This window comes from Haliotis rubra, unplaced genomic scaffold (assembly GCF_003918875.1).
Source record: "Haliotis rubra isolate DU_JTF1 unplaced genomic scaffold, ASM391887v1 Scf730, whole genome shotgun sequence".
Taxonomy (NCBI): Eukaryota; Metazoa; Mollusca; class Gastropoda; order Lepetellida; family Haliotidae; genus Haliotis; species Haliotis rubra.
This window is the reverse complement of record NW_025767447.1, coordinates 344,271-361,053: the sequence shown is the minus strand read 5'-3', so window position 1 is coordinate 361,053 and position 16,783 is coordinate 344,271. Positions and strand designations below refer to the sequence as shown.

The window sequence follows — 16,783 nt, the reverse complement described above, 5'->3', positions numbered from 1 at the left end:
TGCGGTTCGGCGATGCCATATAGAATCTTGGAGCTGAATTTTTTTGCAATTCCAAGAGATCAACAGATACTTGAAATTGGTTAAGATGTCCACCTTGGATGCGATTTCAGCAATAGCCCCACTGAACACCGTATCCCCCGACCATGGTTGACGAAATAATTCAGCCTTGAATCTATCTTCCCATGAGGAGAAACTCAACGGATCCCGTCGCCGTATTGCAAGTAAATAGCCAAAAAAATGAGACAATTGCTCGAAGACCACCTGGAATTGGTCTAAAATCAGAGTCATACTACCCCTGATGTATGCGTCCTGGTCCGTATATGCATGATTGACCGCCTCCGCCACAGCGTCAACAGCTGAAATAATGCAGCTAATGGCAGGGATAGCATGGCGAACCATAGTATCTAAGTGAGCCAATTCCCTGTCTTCCACCAAATACGGCGAAATGGAACGCTTGCCACAGACCATGGAAATGTCATCATCGACTGAAGGTGCCGCTGACCAAAGTTTCACACCATGAGTATGTGCCGTGGATGGTCGGAACCTTGGAGCAGACAAACCATCCTTCGTCCTTCTAAGTTTGTTGAAAGCCGCGTCAAGAGAAGAAGGCAATTGTTGAAGACATGGACGCAAAGGAAGTGTGATACTGGCAACATCTCTATTAGTCATGGCATAAGACGTGGCCAAATCATCTGGAGATTTACTAAGAGGTAGCTGAAGTTTTTCAACTATCCAGGCTAGCATGTGAGCCGGTTCAACAACATCAAAACTGCCATCAGGAGTGGAGATGTCTGACTGCCCAGGTGAAGGGAAAGTAGTCTGAGATCTAGTCCGATCCCTCAAATCCCCAGAGCGATTATTGCTAAGTGCACGCCAGACGATTGTTGAACATGTGAGGGCCGAGTGACACTGATTCCAAGCCGCGTAACGGCACAAAGCATGGTATCTAAATCCGGCTGGAGAGGAATCAATAGCAGGATTCCAAGACTCAGCAATAATCTGTGACCGGGGCAAAATAGAAGTGGAAAGGCGTGAAGGTGAACGCTGATCCACTGAAGCGTAACGCTGCCTAGCAGGTGAAACCACCCGTACAGAACGGCGTTGCTGATGTGTACTATCATGTAAAGGCACTGACCGTAAGACGTTACTAGCACTAGGCTGGCTAGAGGGGATATTCTGATTCCCCTGAGGTGAATGAGACCGACTTCTATTATCCCTCTGGCGAAAGACACCAAGCGGTTAGGTGAACCCGGATGGAAATGGCGAACCACTTCGACTAGGTGAGACTGAGCGACTCACGGGGAATCAAAACGCTGTGGTGAGTCGAAAGCGGAAGCACCTGTTGAAGTGAGTTGAGTCGGGAATGTGAACCGGTTCGTCCTGGTGAACCTATTTGAGTACGTGAAACAGTACGGCCAGAGGAACCCATTCGACTACGTGAATCAGTTCGATCAACTGAACTCATTCGAGGATGTTCTGGTGAGCCTGCTCGGCCGTGTGAGCCGGTTCGGCCTGGTGAGCCAGCTCGGCTGTGTGAGCCGGCTCGGCCGTGTGAGCCGGTTCGGTAGGGTGAGCCGGTTCGGCTATGTGAGCCGGCTCGGCTGTGTGAGCCGGCTCGGCCATGTGAGTCGGTTCGGCAGGGTGAGCTGGTTCGGCAGGGTGAGCCGGCTCGGCGGGGTGAGCCGGCTCGGGAAAGTGAACGAGACCTAGAACGACTCCTCCCAGCCGTGGAAAGACGCATTCGAACCTTCGCACCAGATGGTGACTCAACTCGTGTGGGTGAATTGTTCCGGTGAGATGAAACCGTGGAATTAGGAGAGCGGTTACGTTCCAACCGTGCCGATCCCCACTTCGACGATGAATGCTTAGAAGTTCTCGAAGTCTGTGATCGTTCCGAAGAAACAGACCTACGAGATAATGTAGATCGCAGGTCTGGCGTAGAAGAAATATCGGTCATTACCACCCTGGTACGCTCATGAGAACGTAAACTGGGTGAGGGAAGCTCCCCTAAAAGCCTTCTAACGTTCTCAGATAAATAGGAATCCGACGAAGCGTCCATAAAATCTTCGTCAGGCGAGACGGGCGATTGAGAACGGTGAGCAGTGAGGGTGGGGCGATCTAAGCATTGTTTCTTAGCGGGAGATGGACCAGACCCCGCAGAATTAGTCCTAGCCCTATCTGCCAAACGTCTGGCACAAGCACGTTTGTAAGATTTAAACGCCTCATTAGACAGACCTGAACACTTCGGACAGCGTGTGTCCCAGTCACAAACACCCACACAATCAACACACGATGTGTGAGGGTCCCATGCTGAAAATACTTTATTACAACGGGCGCAAAACTTCCGTTTACTGGCCTTAACAGGCTTAACCATTTTGAGCAATTCTCAGACGAAAAATTTTTCACGTCCACTCAGTGGAGCGACAAGAAAGAGAATGAGTATGTGAGGTGATCACGTGGGTGAGGACTGCGCATGCCTCGTGCTGTCATGGACTAGTGAGCACGACTGAGACAGGAAGGCATGCACAGCACGGGGAGAGGGGTAAGGTAGGTCTTGAGCAAAGTTTTAATTCGTTTCCACTCATGGTCGAATGAAGAGAGAGAGGTGCAAGTCGTGAGATAGGATAAGTTTAAAAATTATCATTTTGGATATGAAAACCTGATGCACAAGTTTAGTATTTTGCAGAATCCCTTGATTTCTGGTAAACTGCTGGAAAAAGGACTGAATTTCATGTCCAGCAGCTGTTGACACTGCTAAGGGAAGCAACTGCAACTTCAATTTTAAGAACAAATAACTATGACTAAATGTACAAGAAAATCATGGCTAGTCTCCTTGTAGACAAAATCTAAACCACCAATAACAAGCATTGTCACTAAGGTGACATAATCCTCCGCTGCAAATTATCAAATCAAACTTAAAAAGTAATGAAAGTGAAGGTCGTATTTTAAGATGAAGTTAAACGTCAACAAAAACATGACTAGTCAACCTCTCTTAATATCTTGATCTGTAGTTGTTCAAACGCACAAATATTTTCAAGACCCACTTTGACATTGACATAAATGTCTTAGTGTATGAAATATGCAAAAATAGTAATAAAGAAATTGCTTATTGAAAAACATTCAAGGGAAGTCTTGAAAGTCTATGAAGAAAATCCAGTGAACTGTTCATGAGATATTTCACTGACAATCTTAACATGCAGTTTAATATGCTGAAATCTTCAAAGTGTCTCTGTGACCTTGAAAATTATGTGAAGATCACCAAAATCGACTGGACCTTGCACATTCCCTAGATAAAGCTTGGTGTCAAATATGAAGAAAGTCCAGTGAATGCTTTTTGAGATATCTTGCTGACAAGCTTAACATGCAGCTTAACATGCTGAAATTTTCAAAGTGTCACCATGACCTTGAAAAATAGGTGAAGGTCACCAAAATCGACTGGACCCTGCGCCTTCCCTAGATAAAGCTTGTTGCTAAATATAAAGAAAATCCAGCGAACGGCTCTTGAGATATCTCGCTGACAAGCTTAACATGCAGGTTAACATACTGAAATCTTTAACCAAAATCGACTGGGTCCTGCGCCTTCCCTAGATAAAGCGTGGTGTTGAATATGAAGAAAATCCAGAGAACGGTTCGTGAGATATCTCCCTGACAAGGGTAAAACGTTAAAGTCCCCTTGTGACATTAAAATGAAGGTCAAGGTCACCAAACCTGACTGGGACCTTTCATTTACTGAGATGAACCTAGGTACCAAATATGATAAGAATCCAGTCAACGGTTCTTAAGATATTCCAATTCGTTTGTACATACGTCCGTACGGACAGAGCCTAATACTATATCCCCCGTTTCACATTAAACGCGCGGCGGGGGATAAAAAGGCTGAAACTATTCACTTACAGAATTCTATATACACTCATTGATATGATACTAAAATGGCCTTACTGTATCAATACGTATCATTTCACACATACAAATTGTTGCAATTACTTATACATGAGATAATTTAACTATCTGAGTCTCAAATCATCATCGTGCATCTGCAATATGAAGTGCCACAACTGTCTGCCCTTACCTCATCCACTTCCTCCTCCGAGCACCGTCCCTCATTCCCCGCGCTTGGTGAAACGGCCTGGAATATGGTGATTGTTATCAACAACTTTCATCCTTATAAGGCATTAACACAAAGTACCAGATACACTGACTGTGCTCATAAAATCAACAAGAGCAAGTGTAATGAGTCAGTGCTGTAACCACTTGGCCTCTATCCCTGGTTTTGTTTTGAAAAATATAAGTGGGTACCAGAGCGGGAGGACGTTTGTGTATGACTCATGCACATTTTCTAATTTTTGGAGAAATTGTAGTGTTTCCCCCAGGCATATTTGGCAGGGCGCAGCGCCCTGCCCTTTTTATTCAGCGCCCTGCCCTTTTTATTTAGCGCCCTGCCCTTTTCATTTAGCGCTGTGCCCTTTTGAATCACCGCATTATCTGCCCTTTGAAAAATCCAATATTTTCCGGATTTTAACAAAGGCAGGAGTTAGCTCCCTTCCCGGATGTTTTTCTTGTGCAAGGCCATTTCGACTTTGTTCGTTTTCATTCTGATTCACAATGCCAACCAAAGAAAGAACAAAGAGGAAAAGAGAAGAAGCTGTGAAGGCTGAAGCAAGGAAGTGTCGTCGACTCGTGGATTTCTTCGCGCCAAACAGGTACGACTTGACAATGACTTCCGCCATTTTGAACCGATAGCGGCAAAATTAGAAAACATTTCCAGCAATAATCTAGGTTCATGTGATCTCTTTGTAGCTAATAAAACATGCCCATTCCGTCTCTGTTATGTTTAAGAATCTTTGCTGTAAATACTTTACGTCCATATCTCATTTTAGTCTTTTTGTGAGTAGAAAATAAAAACGAATGAAACAAAGGGAAGCCATATCGGACATGATCACTTCAGATTATTCCGAATATTTTTCTTTTCCTTTTCAATGCTTGTCTAAAGTATTTAAAACACACCGGTGATTGTTATCCTCTCTAATATTACGATTGTGAATAGATTCTAATATGTTTTTTTACTTTTAATTTCTCCTTGTTCAGTCGACCTCGCTCTGAAAGAAATCTTTCGGAAGCACGTATTTCTCATTTCGATTTTCTAGATAAACACAAAACCCTCTCGTTTGCTATAGTTAATATTTGCACTGGGTATATGTGTTGAAATTTTAAATACTCTTTGTAAATATACTGAATTACCGGTAATAATTCCACACCTAAATAGACGCAGGAATCGAAGCCACATCAAACATGTCTATTTCTGAACGCATATCTAAGTTTATTTTTTGCACTGCATACATGTAGTTTTCATATTCTAAAATATCGGTAGAAATACTAAATTAATTTTTCTATATATACTTAATTTGAAGTTAGTAGATTTTGTGGTGGATAAGGTGTCTGCAATGAACAAAGACAATTTTTACCTGTCTCCATATCTAGTCTTAAAGATTTTCAAAATTAAAAATAATTGTTCCAAACTTTTGTGTATATTTATCTGATATTTTACCCTAATTTATCCTCAACTGAAATGTAATAAAAGTGTGAACTGTTTTTTCTGTGTGTGAAAAAGTACTTTCATTAGTACAAGGTATTTTTACTATTCTTATTTTCCTAATATTTAAAGGATGTTTTCTTATTACCAAATTACAAAATACAATAAATTTTGGCTGGAAATAAAACTGACTTGTATGTGTATTTCAGACCCGATGTAGAAGATTCAGAACTTGTTTGCTATGACATTGACAAGTGGTTGTCATCCAGTGGACCAGCTCCTCAAACAACTCAGAAGAAGAAAGATGCAGGTCACAAGCTTGTCTTGGAAACAAGGTCGCCCCTGGCTAAAATACTTTGAGGTTGCAAACGAGGAGGGTGAAACAAGCTCCATGATGTTTTGTTCTCTTTGCACCAAGTGGAATATGAAAGGACGAAATGGATCCATGGTTTGGACACAAGTTGGATGTCACATTTTCATATATTGACATACTATTCAAATTACAGATTACAGAACTGGCAGAACACTTGGCAGGCCTGGATGTTGATAAAACACAGCTTGAGTGGAGTCAGGTCAAGGAACTCTTTGCTGAGGAAGTTGACACCTGTTCACCATCCAATATCCTGAAGACTCTGACAAGCCTCAAGCCCCAACTGGGAGACTTCTACCCAAACATTGTGAAGCTCCTGAGTATCCATGCTACTGTGATCCTTTCGACATCAGAGGTTGAGAGAGTCTTCTCCAGGGCGAAACTCATTGTGACAGACCATAGGAACAGGCTGAAAGTAAATAACTGCACCAAGCTACTTATGGTCAGCATGAATGCTAAGTCTTCTACTGACATTGACTTGAGGAAGTGTGTGGCCAAGTTCTTGGCACGAAAGAAGAGGAGAATATGAACGAATAATTTTATGAACTTTGCATCAAAGCATGCCAAACAGACCCAAATTATGTCATCCACAGTAAATTATTGAACCCTTAATTGTTGTGCCTTTTTTGTTTGCTGAATGCCCTTTTGAATTTTAATGTGCCCTTTTTTCTCTGAGTCTACCCTGCCCTTTCATAATCCTGGGGGAAACACTAAATTGTTGGGAAACAATCAGTGACAGTGAAACAGTGAACCAACTATGTGACAGTAAACAGTGAAGTAACTATGTGACAGTAAACAGTGAAGCGGTCATGTGACAGTAAACAGTGAAACAACCACGTGACAGTAAACAGTGAAGCAACCATGTGACAGTAAACAGTGAACACACCATGTGACAGTAAACAGTGAAGCAACCATGTGACAGTAAACAGTGAACACACCATGTGACAGTAAACAGTGAAGTAACCATGTGACAGTAAACAGTGAAGTAGCCATGTGACAGTAAACAGTGAAGCAACCATGTGACAGTAAACAGTGAAGCAACCATGTGACAGTAAACAGTGAAGCAACCATGTGACAGTAAACAGTGAACACACCATGTGACAGTAAACAGTGAAGTAACCATGTGACAGTAAACAGTGAAGTAGCCATGTGACAGTAAACAGTGAACACACCATGTGACAGTAAACAGTGAAGTAACCATGTGACAGTAAACAGTGAAGTAACCATGTGACAGTAAACAGTGAAGTAACCATGTGACAGTAAACAGTGAAGCAGCCATGTGACAGTAAACAGTGAAGTAACCATGTGACAGTAAACAGTGAAGCAGCCATGTGACAGTAAACAGTGAACACACCATGTGACAGTAAACAGTGAAGTAACCATGTGACAGTAAACAGTGAAACCCATGTGACAGTAAACAGTGAACACACCATGTGACAGTAAACAGTGAAGTAACCATGTGACAGTAAACAGTGAAGTAACCATGTGACAGTAAACAGTGAACACACCATGTGACAGTAAACAGTGAAGCAGCCATGTGACAGTAAACAGTGAAGCAGCCATGTGACAGTAAACAGTGAAGCACACCATGTGACAGTAAACAGTGAACACACCATGTGACAGTAAACAGTGAAGCAGCCATGTGACAGTAAACAGTGAACACACCATGTGACAGTAAACAGTGAAGTAACCATGTGACAGTAAACAGTGAAGCAGCCATGTGACAGTAAACAGTGAAGTAACCATGTGACAGTAAACAGTGAAGCAGCCATGTGACAGTAAACAGTGAACACAATGTGTGAGTAAACAGTGAACACATGTGTCAGTAAACAGTGAACACATGTGCCAGTAAACAGGGAACACAACAAATGAGTCAGTGAGTTTAGTTTTACGCCACACTCAGCAATATTCCAGCTATATGGCGGCACTCTAGTTGACAGTGAGTGAGTGAGTTTAGATTTTCACCGCACTCAGCAATATGGCGGCAGGCTGTAAATAATCGAGTCTGGACAGCATGAGCATCGATCTACGCAATTGGGAACCAATGACATGTTCAACCAAGTCAGCGAGCCTGACCACCCGATCCTGTTCGTCGCCTCTTACGACAAGCATGGGTTACTGAAGATCAATATTCTAACCCGGATCTTCACAGGTCACAACAAATGATAGGAAACTGAACATATGTGACAGTAAACAGTGAACACAACAAATGATAGGAAACATTCATTAAGCACAAAATATAACTGGAAACACTCACTAAACACACAAGATGTGAAACAGGAAACAGTAAACGTACCTCTGGAAGCTGGATGCATGCTGCCATCCATTGTTGTCCGTTCCCCCCTCCACTTCATAGTCCAGCCGCCAGTCACTCACCTGTACAGCAGTTAAGCATTAAGACACACACAGCCAGACAGTGTCACTGGTTATCTGTGTGTTGTTTAACACTACACTGTAATATTCTACCTACATGTGGTCACTTGTCAGTACTTGAGTTTAGATCAGACAGATGTCAGGAGCAACTTCCAATTAATTCGGTCACTAAGTCTGACCACTCTATCTGCAAGTCAGCCTTCGTGACAAGTATCTCAGGTTTGTTTCAGTGTAAAGTGAGCAAGCACTAACTACTAAGGCAGCCTTCGTGACAAGTATCTCAGGTTTGTTTCAGTGTAAAGTGAGCAAGCAGTAACTACTAAGGCAGCCTTCGTGACAAGTATCTCAGGCTTGTTTCAGTGTAAAGTGAGCAAGCACTAACTACTAAGGCAGCCTCGACAAGTATCTCAGGTTTGTTTCAGTGTAAACTGAGCAAGCACTAACTACTAAGGCAGCCTTCGTGGACAAGTATCTCAGGTTTATTTCAGTGTAAAGTGAGCAAGCAGTAACTACTAAGGCAGCCTTCGTGGACAAGTATCTCAGGCTTTGTTTCAGTGTAAAGTGAGCAAGTAGTAACTACTAAGGCAGCCTTCGCGGATGACAAGTATCTCAGGGTTTGTTTCAGTGTAAAGTGAGCAAGCACTAACTACTAAGGCAGCCTTCGTGACAAGTATCTCAGGTTTGTTTCAGTGTAAACTGAGCAAGCAGTAACTACTAAGGCAGCCTTCGCGGACAAGTATCTCAGGTTTGTTTCAGTGTAAAGTGAGCAAGCACTAACTACTAAGGCAGCCTTCGTGACAAGTATCTCAGGTTTGTTTCAGTGTAAACTGAGCAAGCACTAACTACTAAGGCAGCCTTCGTGACAAGTATCTCAGGTTTGTTTCAGTGTAAACTGAGCAAGCAGTAACTACTAAGGCAGCCTTCGTGACAAGTATCTCAGGCTTGTTTCAGTGTAAAGTGAGCAAGCACTAACTACTAAGGCAGCCTTCGTGGACAAGTATCTCAGGTTTGTTTCAGTGTAAACTGAGCAAGCACTAACTACTAAGGCAGCCTTCGTGACAAGTATCTCAGGTTTGTTTCAGTGTAAACTGAGCAAGCACTAACTACTAAGGCAGCCTTCGTGACAAGTATCTCAGGCTTGTTTCAGTGTAAAGTGAGCAAGCACTCACTACTAAGGCAGCCTTCGTGACAAGTATCTCAGGTTTGTTTCAGTGTAAACTGAGCAAGCAGTAACTACTAAGGCAGCCTTCGTGACAAAACTATCTCAGGTTTGTTTCAGTGTAAAGTGAGCAAGCATAACTACTAAGGCAGCCTTCGTGTGACAAGTATCTCAGGTTTGTTTCAGTGTAAACTGAGCAAGCAGTAACTACTAAAGGCAGCCTTCGTGACAAGTATCTCAGGTTTGTTTCAGTGTAAAGTGAGCAAGCAGTAACTACTAAGGCAGCCTTCGTGACAAGTATCTCAGGTTTGTTTCAGTGTAAACTGAGCAAGCAGTAACTACTAAGGCAGCCTTCGTGACAAGTATCTCAGGTTTGTTTCAGTGTAAACTGAGCAAGCAACTAACTACTAAGGCAGCCTTCCGTGACAAGTATCTCAGGTTTGTTTCAGTGTAAAGTGAGCAAGCAGTAACTACTAAGGCAGCCTTCGTGACAAGTATCTCAGGTTTGTTTCAGTGTAAAGTGAGCAAGCAGTAACTACTAAGGCAGCCTTCGTGACAAGTATCTCAGGTTTGTTTCAGTGTAAAGTGAGCAAGCAGTAACTACTAAGGCAGCCTTCGTGACAAGTATCTCAGGTTTGTTTCGAGTGTAAACTGAGCAAGCAGTAACTACTAAGGCAGCCTGACAAGTATCTCAGGTTTGTTTCAGTGTAAACTGAGCAAGCAAGTAACTACTAAGGCAGCCTTCGTGACAAGTATCTCAGGTTTGTTTCAGTGTAAAGTGAGCAAGCAACTAACTACTAAGGCAGCCTTTGTTTCAGTGACAAGTATCTCAGGGTTTGTTTCAGTGTAAAGTGAGCAAGCAGTAACTACTAAGGCAGCCTTCATGACAAGTATCTCAGGTTTGTTTCAGTGTAAACTGAGCAAGAAGTAACTACTAAGGCAGCCTTCGTGACAAGTATCTCAGGTTTGTTTCAGTGTAAAGTGAGCAAGCAGTAACTACTAAGGCAGCCTTCGTGACAAGTATCTCAGGTTTGTTTCAGTGTAAAGTGAGCAAGCAGTAACTACTAAGGCAGCCTTCGTGACAAGTATCTCAGGTTTGTTTCAGTGTAAAGTGAGCAAGCAGTAACTACTAAGGCAGCCTTCGTGACAAGTATCTCAGGTTTGTTTCAGTGTAAACTGAGCAAGCAGTAACTACTAAGGCAGCCTTCGTGACAAGTATCTCAGGTTTGTTTCAGTGTAAAGTGAGCAAGCAGTAACTTCTAAAGGCAGCCTTACGTGACAAGTATCTCAGGTTTGTTTCAGTGTAAACTGAGCAAGCACTAACTACTAAGGCAGCCTTCGTGACAAGTATCTCAGGTTTGTTTCAGTGTAAAGCTAGCAAGCAGTAACTACTAAGGCAGCCTTCGTGGACAAGTATCTCAGGTTTGTTTCAGTGTAAACTGAGCAAGCAGTAACTACTAAGGCAGCCTTAAGTGACAAGTATCTCAGGTTTGTTTCAGTGTAAACTGAGCAAGCAGTAACTACTAAGGCAGCCTTCATGACAAGTATCTCAGGTTTGTTTCAGTGTAAACTGAGCAAGCAGTAACTACTAAGGCAGCCTTCCGTGACAAGTATCTCAGGTTTGTTTCAGTGTAAACTGAGCAAGCAGTAACTACTAAGGCAGCCTTCGTGACAAGTATCTCAGGTTTGTTTCAGTGTAAAGTGAGCAAGCAGTAACTACTAAGGCAGCCTTCGTGACAAGTATCTCAGGTTTGTTTCAGTGTAAAGTGAGCAAGCACTAACTACTAAGGCAGCCTTCGTGACAAGTATCTCAGGTTTGTTTCAGTGTAAAGTGAGCAAGCACTAACTACTAAGGCAGCCTTCGTGACAAGTATCTCAGGTTTGTTTCAGTGTAAACTGAGCAAGCACTAACTACTAAGGCAGCCTTCGTGACAAGTATCTCAGGTTTGTTTCAGTGTAAACTGAGCAAGCACTAACTACTATATTGAACATTTGAAAGTGACAAATCTCCCAATCCCCATAAATAACAATAAACTGACTTCTCTTTGGATCACATGAAAATTTTCTGATCATTCCTTTTTCCAAAGACAGCTTAATAATTATAATTATGCCTACACTGTTGCCATGGTAATAGACAACTCCCACATAGCCAGTGTGTACACTGTTGCCATAGCCACCCACTACCATTGTGTCTATACTGTTGCCATGGTAAAGGACAACTCCCCCAGTGTCATTCTGTCTACACTGTTGCTATGGTAATGGACAACTCACCCACTGCCACCGTGATGAAGGGAGCTGCACTTCCTCCTTGCTGTCACACCTCTGACTCATCTTGTCACTCCAGCTGTAGCCCGTCATTTCCACACCCCTGAAACACACACTCACTTGTACATCACACTTCAGCTGTACCCTGTCATTTCCACCCCCATGAAACACACACTCACTTGTACATCACAATCCAGCTGTAGCCTATCATTTCCACCCCCTTTAAACACACACTCACTTGTACATCACACTTCAGCTGTAGCCTGTCATTTCCACCCCCTTAAACACACACTCACTTGTACATCACACTTCAGCTGTAGCCCTATCATTTCCACCCCTTCAAACACACACTCACTTGTACATCACACTTCAGCTGTAGCCCGTCATTTCCACCCCCCCATTAAACACACACTCACTTGTACATCACACTCCAGCTGTAGCCTATCATTTCCACCCCCTTAAACACACACACTCACTTGTACATCACACTTCCAGCTGTAGCCTATCATTTCCACCCCTTAAACAAACACTCACTTGTACATCACACTTCAGCTGTAGCCGTCATTTCCACCCCTTAAACACACACTCACTTGTACATCACACTTCAGCTGTAGCCTGTCATTTCCACCCCCTTAAACACACACTCACTTGTACATCACACTCAGCTGTAGCCCGTCATTTCCACCCCCTTAAACACACACTCACTTGTACATCACACTCCAGCTGTAGCCTGTCATTTCCACCCCCTTAAACACACACACACTCAGCTGTAGCCTTGTACATCACACTTCAGCTGTCAGCCAGCTGTCATTTCCACCCCCTTTAAACAAACACTCACTTGTACATCACACTTCAGCTGTAGCCTGTCATTTCCACCCCCTTCAAACAAACACTCACTTGTACATCACACTTCAGCTGTAGCCCGTCATTTCCACCCCCATGAAACACACACTCACTTGTACATCACACTTCAGCTGTAGAATATCATTTCCACACCCCATGAAACACACACTCACTTGTACACTCAGCAGCTTTCCAGCTGTAGCATTTCCACCCCCAGAAACAAACACTCACTTGTACATCACACTTCAGCTGTAGAATATCATTTCCACCCCATGAAACACACTTGTACATCACACTAGCTTGTACAAAACACACACTCACTTGTAGCCCAGCTCCAGCTGTAGCCAGTCATTTCCACACCCATGAAACACACACTCACTTGTACATCACACTCCAGCTGTAGCCCAACATTTCCACCCCCTTAAACAAACACTCACTTGTACATCACACTTCAGCTGTAGCCCGTCATTTCCAACCCCCAGACACAAACACTCACTTGTACATCACACTCCAGCTGTAGCCCGTCATTTCCACCTATTGAAACACACACACTTCTGTATGTTGGCATCACACTCAAGCATCACAATGTCGGGTCGAGGCCAGCACAAATACTTTAATACAGGATACAGGGCAGGGCAATGCAGGATACAGAGTAGGACAATGCAGGATACAGGGCAGGATAATACAGGATACAAGGTGAGGTGAGGTGAAATTGGGTTTAACTTTGTGCTTGAGAATATTTCGCTCATATGATGACGTGCATGCGTGTGTATGTGTAAGTGCGGCTGCTTGTACTAGCCCAGACTGAAGCTGATTTTATAGTGCTAGCCCTCTGAGATACCATGCCGCAGTGAAGCATAAATACTCCACTCAGACACATTATACTGAATCCGAGCCGACCAGTCCTTGTTGTACCCATTAATGCCGAGTGCCAGGCAGGGACCAACAAGTACCATATTTTAACGTCTTTTGGTATGACGCGGTTGGGGATCGAACCTGCGACCTTCCGCTCTCCGGACAGACGCTCTAACCCCTACACCACGGAGGCGGTCCAGGATACAAGGCAGGACAATACAGGATACAGAGCAGGGCAATACAGGATACAGGGCACAGGGCAGGACAATACAGGATACAGGGCAGGGCAATACAGCAGACAGAGTAGGGCAATACCGGATACAGGGCAGAACAACATAGGATACAGAGCAGGACAACCACAGGATACAGGGCAGGACAATACAGGATACAGAGCAGGACAATACAGGGTACAGGGCAGGACAATACAGGATACAGGGCAGGGCAATACAGCATACAGAGTAGGGCAATACCGGATACAGGGCAGGACAACATAGGATACAGAGCAGGACAACCACAGGATACAGGGCAGGACAATACAGGATACAGAGCAGGACAATACAGGGTACAGGGCAGGACAATACAGGATACAGGGCAGGGCAATACAGCATACAGGGCAGGACAATACAGGATACAGAGCAGGTCAATACAGGATACAGAGCAGGACAATACAGGATACACTGCAGGACAATACAGGGTACAGGGTACAGGGCAGGTCAATCCAGGATACAGAGCAGGACAATACAGGATACACTGCAGGACAATACAGGGTACAGGATACAGGGCAGGGCAATACAGGATACAGAGTAGGACAATACTGGACACAGGGCAGGGCAATACAGGATACAGAGTAGGACAATACCGGATACAGGGCAGGACAATATAGGATACAGAGCAGGACAATACAGGATACAGAGCAGGACAATACAGGATACAGAGTAGGACAATACAGGATACAGAGCAGGACAATACAGGATACAGGGCAGGACAATACAGGATACAGAGCAGGACAATACAGGATACAGAGTAGGGCAATACAGGATACAGGGCAAACAGACATAGGGTCAATACAATCATTCTCCTACCCAGAGTTCCTTGCCTAGTACCCCTGTCACATGACTTATTCCTTGCATGTATTTTTCATCTGGTTCATTTTAGACAAGTCTACACACTTCGATAAATATATGTCATGAAACTTTTAACTGTAACCTCATCAAGAAAATATCCCCAAACATGAAAACTATTTCCATTTGTGTTACACTCACTTTGATATGTAAAGCTTTATTTTTATGTACCTCACCATTGCAGTATATCCATATAATGATGAAAAATAATACGTAAAACAAGCAAACACCCTTCATTAGGCCCATGTGTTCTACATCATCAGAATAAGTACATTAGGAGTTATTGGCTATTTTACAAACAGTGCACAAGAACGACTGACATGCTATCCCTTTAATGTTGATATATTTATAAACTAAATATTAAGAACATTTGTCTGCCTTTCTATCATCACCTTGGTAAAAAATCTTAAAAACAATTTGTTAACACCTATCTTCTTTCTAAGTTTGTAAACTCATGCTTGCAGGACGGGGCAGACACTCACCTACTTGAGTAGCCAAACACAGGCAGCCATTTCTGGTTCTCGTAGACCAACACAGTTCTCACGTCCGTCTGAAGGAACACTTCGTTTGACAGGTGAGACATTGCTGTACAACAGAGACAAATGCATTCATACTTCAAAGCCTGGTTACAGTTGACTGCTGAGAGAAATAGATCAACATGGCAATAAAGGGAAGATGATTTCAAAATCTGTCAATTTATTCATCTCACAATTTTCACATAAAGATGGTAATTTTAAGTTATTTTTGAGTATCCCCCAGAAATGGGCTTCACATGTCTCTAAGAGAAAATATTTGGAATTGGTCCCATGTCTACTGTATGGCGTGAAAACTCCAAAAGCACCAAGCTATCCTTTACCCAAGAAGTTTAACAAACAAATAATCACATATTTCTGGAATTGCAAGACAGATGGGACAAACCTTTAAAGATTCCTCCGCCATATCCACCATTGTAGGTCCACACGGAGTGGTCGTATCCAACGCCCCACGTTATCCCACATGTTGACGTCTCCAGGAGTTTCAAGTGACCACCTTGCTGCATCCAGCGCATCTCATGACCTTTGACATGCACCTTGTCCGGTGGGTGCACAAAGATGTCTCCCCTCATTGTAGTTGACCACACTGATCCAGTAGGGACAGGCTTATTCAGTTTCCACCTTACGGCATTGACGGTACACAGCAAGGACACCTAGGGGGAACAACTCATGCTACTGTTGGTGGTGCTCTATACACTGCCTTCCCTTCAGTCAACAAACCAAAGGGGTGGTGGGGTAGCCTAATGGTTAAAGCGTTCGCTCGTCACTCACTCACTCACAAACCAAAATTTCATTATTCACTCATCTTTGTCTTTAGCCAGTGCTGTAAAATCTCACAACTCAATGAACAGAGTTACATCCCTTCCATTCATATTTTATGTTATCACTGATTTGAAATCTCTGAATTATCCTTTTGAATGCTAACACATTCAGTGTCGAAACAAAATATATGGTACTAATGACAGACAAGCTATCATCATCAACCCTACCCCAGGTACGGTACTTACCCAGTCCTCGACCTCAGACTCTGATGCAAGTTTGAGGAGCCATGGTTGCAGGGACTTGACTGTGTCTGTGGTGTGGATGAAAACTGTAGTCCGCTCTAGGTAATGACTGACTTGCTTCACACACACGATGTCCTGGACGCAGATCTGGGTATGCTGCAGGAGACATGCATGACACTGAAGTCAGGAACGTACTGCTACTTTCTACCACCCATACAGACCACAACAACAAACAAATTATGGTATAAAGCTACTCACTGCTCCTCACTGATTTCAGAATTCACAAACTACACAAACATGAACATGCAGTGGAGGAGGTACTTCAAGGGATATACATCTGGTGGTATAAACAGTTCTTACTTGCATAAAAATCAATCTTAATCCCCATTGTTGATTTTGCTGCATTGAAAATAATAAACTTTTCCCCTCCTGTTCTGATAAAAACATGGGGCTACAGGAGACATGAGTGAGTCAAATATCACATCAGGTGGCACAAGAGTTGACTTCACACGTTCCCTCCTACCATGGGTTTCCCCTTGATGGTGTACTGTATAGTGAGGGAGCCTTCCTCACTGTCTCCATGACCCTGCTCCAGCTCCACGGAACAGTCCTGCCACTGCGGCCGCTTCCCAAACATGTACCACTTCATGTTGCTCTTCTTCAGCCATGATGTCTGCAAGCAAACAGCACACATTTGTTTGAGTGGCATTCTAGAAGTTGGTGGTATAGA

At 43.4% G+C, this 16,783-nt stretch overlaps 2 protein-coding genes across 3 annotated transcripts in view; one reads left to right on the top strand and one right to left on the bottom strand.

Moving 5' to 3' along the window:
* Nucleotides 1–16,783, bottom strand: part of LOC124259648 (tectonin beta-propeller repeat-containing protein 1-like) — a 47,435-nt gene that overhangs the window by 14,563 nt on the left and 16,089 nt on the right. The window contains 7 exon segments of the mRNA XM_046693822.1: nucleotides 4,070–4,126; nucleotides 8,197–8,276; nucleotides 11,704–11,800; nucleotides 14,999–15,101; nucleotides 15,435–15,702; nucleotides 16,057–16,209; nucleotides 16,577–16,726. Coding sequence (XP_046549778.1) covers nucleotides 4,070–4,126; nucleotides 8,197–8,276; nucleotides 11,704–11,800; nucleotides 14,999–15,101; nucleotides 15,435–15,702; nucleotides 16,057–16,209; nucleotides 16,577–16,726 — 908 coding nt within the window.
* On the top strand, nucleotides 4,582–6,512 carry LOC124259647. 2 transcript variants are annotated; one of them, XM_046693820.1, is made up of 2 exons: nucleotides 4,582–4,700; nucleotides 5,740–6,512. In XM_046693820.1, exon 2 carries the CDS (start codon nucleotides 5,968–5,970, stop codon nucleotides 6,427–6,429), a length of 462 nt encoding a protein of 153 aa, XP_046549776.1. In that variant the 5' UTR covers nucleotides 4,582–4,700; nucleotides 5,740–5,967; the 3' UTR covers nucleotides 6,430–6,512. Both variants share the same exon structure in this region, with proteins under 2 accessions (XP_046549776.1, XP_046549777.1).